At 40.8% G+C, this 10,737-nt stretch overlaps 1 protein-coding gene across 1 annotated transcript; it reads right to left on the minus strand.

The window, feature by feature from the left end:
• Positions 1-939: 939 nt before the first annotated feature.
• On the minus strand, positions 940-3,470 carry LOC146161582 (glycine--tRNA ligase-like). The gene has a single exon (XM_083384118.1). The coding sequence runs from the start codon at positions 3,443-3,445 to the stop codon at positions 1,268-1,270; it is 2,178 nt and encodes a 725-aa protein (XP_083240244.1). The 5' UTR covers positions 3,446-3,470; the 3' UTR covers positions 940-1,267.
• Positions 3,471-10,737: the final 7,267 nt, after the last annotated feature.

Below are 10,737 nucleotides of genomic sequence, written 5' to 3' on the forward strand. Positions count from 1 at the left end.
TTTCGAAAGGGGATACCTTTTGTCGTTATGTATAAGTTAATAAAACTGTAATTTAAGTAGGGACGTTATACATTCGATGACATGTGTATTACTAATATACAGAAAACATGCAATGGCACTCAGAGAATTTGTGCTAAGCAAAAGTCAACAGAAGTAGAGAATTTTTTTTGCAGTATGAATCAGGGCTGCGGAGTTGGAGTCGGACTCGGGACTTGACGTAGTCGGTTTGTTTTGCCGGAGTCGGACTCGAGTAAGACCGCGTAAAACTATACCCGAGTCTCAAGTCCGACATGCGCATGCGCAGTATCTAATTTTAAAACTGTCAAGGCGGCGAAATGTGGTTGCTGAAAATCGTAAATCGGTAAAAATGCAGGCTGTAGAGTCAGTGCTGGACTCGGGAATCGACAAAATCTTGCTTTTGGCCGGAGTCGGACTCGGGTTGTTTTTAACCGACTCCGCAGCCCTGGTTTGAATGTTAAGATTGACAAAAAAAAAACAGTTTGTACAGCTGTAGAAGTGGTACCCAACCCACACGAAACCATTAAAATCACTGCAAAAAATGTAAATATTAAAGTAGGGCTCGCGCCCCCCTAGGAATTGCTTGCGTCCCCCCGGGGGGCGTGCCGCCCCGGTTAAGAACCGCTGATCTAAATAAACAAGAATTTTGACCCAACGTGTAAATATTGATTTAGCTTAAAATCGCCCTTTTTATAACCCTTAATTGAGCAACTTGGAATTATGATGACCTGTTTAACGGTCTTCGAAACTATTTGCTAACCCTTAATTTCTGATTCTTCCGGCAACAAACTAACTATTAAACACATAGGACATTCTTCATAGAGATATCTTGTCTAAATGAGCTCCTGCTTTCAATAACCTTTCTTCCTTAATCTAATGTTCTACAATTTCTCAAGGATTCTGATGGCACACATATCAACTGGGCGTACATTGTATTACAGTTTTAATTCCATATCTATGTTAAATTTATCTAGTTCGTGCTAACACCACATGTAAACAAAACACGATAACGATACACATTACACACCAATCAACACGCTGATGCTTCACTTATACACAGAAAATAACACAATTGCGACTTTAAGAGATCAGAACTGTAGCAGCGAAGGCATTTCTTTCGGTAGAAACAATACAAATAGTGCTGGCAAATGCAAATTTGACACACCGCTCCGCAAAGTTGCAACTTGGACCAAAAAAGTAGCCTAATCAACTGTAGGCGTGCGGATACGGCGCAATGCTGGCTCGAAAGTTATTTATTGACCTGCTCTTGAAAGACCGGGTGCAGTTCCATCGCTTGCTGCCAGGTCAACTTCTCAGCGACTAGGTCGGCTACTAATTGCGGCAGTTGGTCCAACTCGACGCGGATTTGGACGCAAGAATCGCGCTCACGAAGAGTGGCAGAGTGGGGTTCGATCTTGGCCGTGTCGAAGTCGACGGTTACGCCGAAGGGAATGGCGATCTCGTCCGTGCGCGAGTAACGCTTGCCGATCGAACCGGATGTGACGTCGACCTTGTGCGACACGCCCAGACGCGTGAGGTCGTTCGAGAGGCGCGCGATGAAGGGCTTGAACTCGTCTTTGTTGCTGAGCGGCAGTAGGGAGCACTTGTACGGCGCAACCGCTGGCGGTAGGGCGAAGAAACAGCGTTGTTCGTCGGCCGCACGCGAACGGAAATTGTGCTCCAGGCTTGCGTAGAGAAGGCGACCGAAGCCGAACGAAGGCTCGATCACCGATGGAACGTATTCCTCCACTTGTACGCGTTTCTTTATTCTCTTGGTGGACGCCATCCCGGCTTGGATTGTGAAAGTGCCGCCATCGATGCCACACTCGGTCGGTGTCCCATCAGCTAGCGACGTCTCCAAAACGCGTAGCTCATCCTGATCAAGGCCTTCGAGGTGTTCCTGGACTTTCTTAGCGTCCTTTTTAAACGCTTTACCAATCGCTTGCTTGTTGAGCGACAGCTTGACCAGTTCGACTTCCTTTGGCGTGGGCAGTGGACGCTCGGCCACCAAACTGACCTTAGTGGCCTTTGCATGGCAGGTTAGATCATAGCACGAACGGTCAGCACAGCCGACACACTCCACCCAGCCGTAGGAGGTCTTGCATTCCGCGTCCCAACAGTCGCATGCGTAATGAGCCATCTCGTTATCCATGTGCTGACGGAAGCGGATTCTGGAAGGATTGATGCCGATCTTTAGGCAGAAAAGGTAGATACGACCCATAAAGTAGCCAAGTGTTTCGTTGTTGATTAATCCATCGCCTACCGCTTCGCCAAGGGTCATGAATTTCGGCGCCTCTCCGTTCAGTTGGGCATGGGCGGAGTAGATGGGCAGCCTCAGATCAGCAACAGTGCCAAAACGAGGGTGGCTTTTGTCAAGCGGATCAACAAAATGCTCAATCTCCCCCATTTCAAATTCGCGAACCCTAATTAAACCTGCTCTTGGCGAGATTTCGTTACGGAAAGATGTTCCAATTTGCACTGCGGCAAAAGGAAGTTTTCCCTGATTAAACTCTAGCAAACGCTTGAAGTTTAGGAAAATACCTTGAGCTGTTTCTGGCCTCAGATAACTAGGCATGGCACCACCAGGGCCAATTGACGTTTGAAACATTAAATTAAAGTCCACAGGGTCAGAAATGTCATTGCCTGTCAGTGGAGATTTAACATTGTACTTTTTCATCAGGGCACCCAGTTCCTCTTTTCCGTAGTTGTCAAGCTGCTGCATAACGCTTCTCATCTCAGCTTTCATCTCATCCGTTGTTCCCTTTTCTTGCATGAGCTTTTCCAGGTGGCCTTCGAGCAAGTGATCGGCACGAAAGCAGGCTCCGTTTTTGAGGTCCTTGACCATGAGGTCGGCAAACCTATCAACGTGTCCGGACGTCTTCAGGACTTGCGCTGGAGTGAGCATTGTGCAGTCCACCTCAAGCATCTGATCGTGCAAGATAAAGTGCTGTCTCCACTCCGCGATCATGTTGTTCTTCAGCATACAGCCTACCGGGCCAAAGTCATATAAACCGCTAACTCCGCCATACAATTCAAACGCCTGGCCATATAAAAAGCGTCGCTTGATGGTTTCTTCAAACTTCTGACGAGGGAAGTCTTCTTTTCCTGCCAGTTCGTCTTCCTTGTCTTTCAATTTGCGCTTGCGTACTTTTAACTCGGCAACTGCCTGTTGCAAATCAATAGCAGGCGCTCCTGCCTCTTTCATTGATCTAACTGCATCTCCTTGTTCTTTGACAGAAATCCTTAAGGGTGCAAGCAGCTTTTCCAGTTCACCATCTGTTGCCATGTTTGCCTTGATAAATGCGAGTTCAATGTCTTTCTGTTCCTTCAGGCGCAAGTTTTGTTCAGCTTTTTGCAAGGTCTTCTTTCCAACTCTTGCCGAAAATTGTCGTGCAAAATGGATGTATGTCAGGCAAGATTTTAGCATGACATGTTAGTCATTAAAATTGATGTTTAACCTGTTAACCAATAGAAAAAAGAACATTGAAGGATACATTTTTAAATACCATTTAACTGACATATAGTGGCATGTTTTCAAAAACATGAGGTATATGAGATTTCTGTTTCTATAAGCAATTAACACCCAGTTTACAGGGCATAAGTATGTAACCCACAATCCAACATATATACATTCAACACACTGTAATGTCTTTGCAGACTAGTTTGATGGTTAAGATGCCATGAGTTTAAAAAAACAACACAATTAAATGTTTGGAGAAAATATAAATTAATTTTAAACATCATAATGACGTAATTAAGCACGAAAAGTCAAATAATTTCATCAGAATTCCAGGATTTTTCATTTTTTCAATTGCATTTCACGAAAAAACAGAAAAAAGAACCCTAGACAACACTGAATGGTGGTTCATTCAAGCTGAAGACATCATGTGAAAAATAGCACAATTCGCAATCTTGATAGATATCAATTCGGTTGCTTTTAAATTAAAACTAAGTGTGATTCCACTGCAACCAGACTACTCGACCAGTTTGCATTCTGTGGCAGGTGCACACATAAAACTAGTTCTAGAGCAATTTGTGTGCACACACAAATGGAACAGTCTGGATTTCATAACACTTCATGCCAAAATCTCTGGTGCCGGACCAAATTTTGAGGTGTGCAGGTGCATTGTGCAATCATGTTTTTTTGCACACCTTGTGTTGGAAATCCTACCACATTGACCTTTTTCCAGTTTAAGTGTGCAATATGCCAATTCAGGTTTGCACACGAATTGCTTGTAGAAAAAATATCAGCTGCCACAAAATGCAGCTTGGCAAATAAGTAAATTGCATAACAATACTTTGGAAAATTTCCCCTCTGAAGTACATATCGATGGTTGAGTTGTGGTAGGATTCCTAACAGCGTTTTGGCATAAAACCTTGATTGCACACCTGAATAGTTGGCGCGGTAACATGAGATAACAAAAAAGAGTGCCTTGAAATACGCGCAACAGGCAGCCGTTTTTTGACAGGAACGCTTTTGCACAAAACCCAAATGTTGCTTGGTGCTCCAACTAGCACTCTAAACTGAAAACTTTGTACACTCATTTTATGTAAGCAGAACATATTATGCATTTTTAGATTATATTTTTAACAATCTTCTTTATTTGTTATGTAGTTTTGCAGAAAACATACTACGGCTTAAAACTATTTAATATACAAATGTTCTTAAATCTATAAGGTATACTGGAACTAGATCATTTTACTCCATTCTAGCTGACAATGTGAAGGAAAGAACTTCGACAAAACAGCTACGTACTTCTCAAATATAATGCTAGTAAACCATTTTCAAGTTTAGAAATACAAGTTTACCAAGAAAAGGAAATAGTACCACAACCATCAGATGTGTTTCTTTCGCATGCTATTTGTGAATACATGCTTTACCTTTGTTTTTAGTAACTAAATTTATTTTTTAGTTATATTACCTCAAATTTGTAATTTAACATAATATTAAGATGTACACATTAAACTATATTGTTGTGTTGTGTTTATTAGCTAATAACATTATGTTATGAATGATCAACTTCAAACTGTTTGACGTATTATTATTTGAGTCACGTTGCAAACCTTTGAGCATGACGCAACTTTACATTATCCGTAACACTACAAAAAAATCGAATCGCCGCTGGGATTAAGGCATACTTATAATGGTACTTTTACCAATACTATTGCCATTGGTTTACCAAGGCACGAGTACAGGCAATTGCTGTAGAAATGTGATTCTAACAATCTATGCAATACCTTGATCGTATTCCTTTTGTGTTAATTCTTTGAATTGAAAAATTTTGTGAAATGCGTTTCCTAGGATGTTTCGATCCCTCAAGCTCTCGTACTTTTGATACCCTCCCCCCTCTTCCTAGGTAAGACAAAAATCTATTTGCAATTTTAAAGTCGATATATCATAAGTTCATCTATAAAGTTTTTTAGAAATTTAGGCAATTAGCCACGCATTAAAAGCGCCAAAGAACACATGTCCCAAAAAGACACATGACCCAGCACACATTTTATTTTGGTGAAATGATTAGCATTTTCAAGCACACGCCCTTGCTTTGATGGGTACTTCCCGGGTATACGTTGTTACGTTGTTCCCTTCTGTATTTATGTTAAGTCAGCAGAAATTTGCTCTTGATGGTAGAGTGATTTAACCGATACAGTTCGGTTAATGGTATGCAACAAATGAGGACCTGAAAACTGCATGTAGCCTATAGGTTTGCTAATAAGAGAATCTGAAAGAGGCCTTAAAAAAGATAATTATTTCTGTACATTAAATCGACAAGCTTAAATGTTAAAATCAAGTAACATTAGTAAGTAGGCCTATAGAGTATTTATTGCTTAATGTTAATTGAACGCAAACTTTCCTTGCGAAGCGCTCGACCCGCGAAAACCCCTTAAAAATAAAACGATAAAACTGTGTGAAAAGTGTCTCGTATGTTTAGGTTTTATATTTTTTAATTTAAAGGTTTTAATTTTGTTACTTTTTTAGGTTTTGTATTTTTACTCGAAATGAATGCACAAAGTATTTCAACTCCCATAGCATGCAAATGCACCTATCAATCGTGTCAAAGCGCAAAGCATGTGAAAAACAGGTTTTCCCGTCTGTCAATCAATTTAGCCTAACAGTTGCAAACGTTGAAAACACATCCGCATTAAACATAACTACGATGACTAAACGAAACCGCACCATTCACTATTATGACAAACGCCACCAGCCCACCAAGGAATATTTTTTTAAAGTGTATGAGTAATCGCACACCCCAATGACAAATCGTCCTAATCTAAATCAAAACAATTTCGACAGCAAATCATAATTTACGGTTTAGGTAGGTGTGTCAAAATGCAGGAATTGCTTTGCACGAAATGGTTTGGTTGAGTTTGTAGGAATACTTGGATAAAAATTACAATTTGGACAATACAAATTTTGACAAAAAGAAAACTTTCATCGTCTAGTTTGATTCAGTTCAGCGTTTAGGTGTGGTCGCTCTATAGTGGGCTTTGTTTGGTGATGGGACCAGTTTTGTTGTGCGCCAGTGTGATTTGACTCTGCGATTGGACCAACTTAATTTGCCTTCTTGAACGGTGAGCTTGGCACAATTAAGGCACTTAACATATAAATATTGATTGTATTCATGTTTATCTAAACTTACTTTAATACATTTCGCGTACAGAACAACAAAGTGTGTCTTTTTATTTTAAGGTACTCATTGATTTAAACGAGGGCCTAAGCCACACGGCTAAAAAGGTTGCCAAAGGAAGTTAACCGCAGTGTAGCATATTGCAAGATTCGTCAGACGCGCAGGCTAAAGTTAGTTTGTAAAACGAGAGGGTTTGACAGGTAACGTAATACGCCTGGTTTCTCAAACTTACAGGGCAACGCAAAAAGCAGGTTTTCAAAGGGTAACGCAAACCGCAAGATAAACTGATGGTCAAATGATTGTTTCAGCCTAAAATTTAGTCAGGAACACTTGTCGCCCGAGGGCCTCGATTTGCATTTTTGTCTAGCTGACTTGTATGTAAATGTTGTGTCTAAAGGCGCCCAGCGGAAGGTGTTTAACATTTACCTGTAAATTGTTTATAAGGACATGGGGCACTGGAGGTAACCAGCTGTTCAAAAAATATGAAAATTTGTTTCGGCTTCTTGTGACAATTTATAAGGTGGTAAAATTATGGCGACGAACCTTGGGTAAATTTCGAGTTAGGCAAGATTATCTTTAATTGCCTAGGAACGTTGAGGCAGGCTTTAACACCAGCGTTCAGTTCGTACCTAACTAGTGCATGTACTCTCTGTGATCACCTTCCTGAGGTATTTGTGGTTAATAACCTGGGTTGCGTTTTCACGATGCTGTGCAGTTGCATAAAAATTATGAGCCTATATGTAACATTGCATAGCCTTAGCCTCAACTAAGACGACACGAGGTATAATAAAACGACAGACATAATTTGTTTGTGTATATGCTTGATTTTAACTTGTCTAACGCCACACGACAATCGAACTGTCATGTGATTTTTAAGAAGTGATTTGGCGCGATTAGCCACCAGCGTATGAGCAAAACAATTATTCTGGGGGGTTAGCTAAATTCATAAAGTTCACGTCAATTGTAAGGTTATCAGGTTTCCCATACAACTTAAAATTAGTAGTTAGTTTTTAGTCACTACCTTGTGATATTTGACAGAATTGTAAAAAGAAATTGTTCGTATGGCGAAAGAATGTAAAGTGCGCGCTTGTGGGGGAAATCCACATTCTTTCATTGCCGCACACACGTGGTGACCGCTAATTCTCGTCTAGAATGCACTGTTCCTTTTTGAGTTCTTTAACGTAGATAGAGCAGCAGAAAGTTGTTTCGATATTGAGTCTTGATCGTTCAATTCATTTCAACGCGCAAATTTAGACTGATTTTGCTGCTGCGTGCAAGTTTGGTGTTTGTTAAAATATAAAAGTGTTTGTTGTGGCCTACTGCGTAAAAAAATGTCTGGGTGGTTTCAGGTTCTACAGTTTTGCACAGGTATAGCGTTTACCAGTGTTGTAAATAAGTTCTTTTAAAATAACCTAAGTCACAGCCAAGTCATTTTGCAAAATAAAAATAAGTCAAGTCTTGTTAAATAACAAGTCTGAAATCAAGTTTACGCAACATAATGTAGCCAAGAAAATTGTTTTATGTGCAAAAAATGAGAAAAGCTATCCAATTTTATTAAAAAAGTTAAAAACCTTGTTTTAACCTAAGTCATTTGTCCAAACGACTTAAGTCTAGAGTCAAGTAATTTTACCCAAAATATTTGAGTCAAGTAATTTAAAAAAGTGACTTAAGTAAACTCCGGTCACGCAACGACTGAACTTATTACAACACTAGTTTTACAAGACGAAAATATTCATATCTTGCTGCAACGCGGAAGTATTAGAGTCAAAAAGAAGGTTAGAGCAACTTAAACGCGGACGTGCATATCAGACAATGGACGCAACAGAAAAAGCGACAATTCTGACCAGTTGCCGCCTCTTTCACACCGTAAAATGGCGGGTTTTGAGACGATAAAAAACAATCTATCCTTTCTGATAAAAGTGCCCGGTCGCAAACCACTGCGAAGAGTGGACTGCTAAAGTTGCGTTGGGGAATTTAGGTGGCAATAGCATGATTATGGAAATTAACCAGTTACTGAGTGACGTTTCAATTTTTGGTGACACCCTATAGTCTTAGGTAGATTTAGACTAGAAAAGTATCTTTAAACGGAGGTATTGTGTAATCATTGCCTGGTTCGTTTTTACATTATGACCCTTTGGATCACTTTCTTGACTTCTAAGTAAGGGGAGCTATTGTAAGGGGAACGTTTCGAAACACTTCTTATATCAAAACAGACCAGCCAATTATAACGCCGCGTGTAATATACCATAACGTAAAAACAATGTGTTGTAACTTGCCAATAACGTAAAACATATTGTAAAATAGTGCGCTGCAACTTGGATTAAACGTGATAAAACGTGCCTTGCATTGATCAGGATATAACGTATTTTAAACAACGGTGATGTCAATTTAAACATCGCACGTTTCGTTGAGAAGCGTCGTTTTAAACAATTGTCAATTTTCTTTAACAGTTTGTAGAGAAACGGTTAGCTGATTTTATTAAGTACAGATTTGTCTTAAACTCGAGGTTGCGAAGTTTGTTAAAATGAATGGCAGCCAAAGAGAAATGTTGAATTCAACAGAACCATGGCGGAGGCATGTCGAACAAGTTTCTTGGGCCATCCTGACCACTGCCTCCTTTTATCTTGTCGTGGTTCTCGTAATATTCGAGGTAAAACGAGAAAAAAAGCCACGGAATACCAAAAGACGAAAAGGCTGGACTTGGTGCTTCAGCGAGAACCCAATGTGCATTCTGGCAGCGATCTCCTCGCTACTCAGATGCGCTTCCTTGCAGATTGAGCTGAGTTTCGGTACGCAGAGCGAAGCGGCCTGTCAAGCATTCATGTTCCTTAACACTTCGCTGAACAACGTGAACCTTCTGGCGGTGTATTGTATGTTGTGGATCCGTCAACGCGCGCTCTACAATAATGTAACGCTAAAGTATCTGTTAACACCTTGCTACCGGCTTCTGAACGCCGCCGTGCTGGCCTGCTTCTTCGTCGCCATGGTTACGCTGACGTCACTCGTGTTCGCCGGCCTCAAGCTTGTGACGTCACCCATCGGGTGTGTATACGTCACGGTGCACGAATCTCTGCGATACGCGATCACTGGCGCGTCATTCGTGAGTTTGGTGGCAGCACAGTGCTCGCTTCTGGCTCTTATGCTCTATCCACTCTTCAAACATTACGGGATCACCAGAAACTGTTGTGGCGAAGAAAGAACCAACAAAGACCGGAGCAGCAAGATACAGGTAAAACATTATTATTTGTCTAAAATTAAAGTAAAGATTGTGAAAAACTTACAAAAAGAAAAATGTTGCAACTTTGTTTGCCCGAAAATATTGGCGAACTTGTTGCTATATTTGTTTCAAATCGAGAAAAATTCTAATTTTTTTTAGGTTCGTGCGATAATGTTGTAGTTATATTTGGGGCTCACTACAAATTGCCGCCGTAGATTAAATTATAAACTTTACGAACGATTTATAATACATCTGACATCAATGAGAAATAATATTGCTTTATTACGTTTCATTGAGGTTCAGCTTTTGTCAAATTTGTCGGTGATTAAATTTGCGAGATCACGTTAAGTTAGTGACCATAAAAGTTACTTAAGTCGGCACGTCAATTAAGTCGATTTTAAAGTAAATTGCAGTTCCTTATATACGCACAGAATGTCGTCACGCGTCTTTGTATCAGCACGTCGGTGTGCGTCATATCTGACGTCATACTGGGCCTGGGCGTGTCCGTGCTCGATTCGGTGGTCAACCGGCGTTCCATCCTAACCTGGCTCGTCTACAACCTCAACATGTTCGTCAATACGGTGGCGCTAGTGAGTTCCTTCAAGGACTGGACCGCGCGACTGTTTCCATGGAAAAGCCAGCCGGTTTCGTCCTCTGACGCCACCGACGCTGGAGGCGCTTTGTGCAGCGTCGGTGGAACGTCATCGCGTCACGTGATGTTCAGCACGACATCTTAAGAACTTTATGGAAAACACTCAAACACTGCATTTGCAACTGATGAAAATAACGTGTTCATAAATTTATATGTTCACTTGGTCAAAATATTAAACGCGTCGACATTGAGAACCAGTGTTGTAAACAAATAACTTTATT

This window comes from Ascidiella aspersa, chromosome 3 (assembly GCF_963924565.1).
Source record: "Ascidiella aspersa chromosome 3, kaAscAspe10.2, whole genome shotgun sequence".
Classification (NCBI taxonomy): Eukaryota; Metazoa; Chordata; class Ascidiacea; order Phlebobranchia; family Ascidiidae; genus Ascidiella; species Ascidiella aspersa.

Excerpts from the sequence above, each read along its gene's own strand:
- LOC146161582 (XM_083384118.1), bottom strand. The coding sequence starts at position 3,445 with ATGCTAAAATCTTGCCTGACATACATCCATTTTGCACGACAATTTTCG.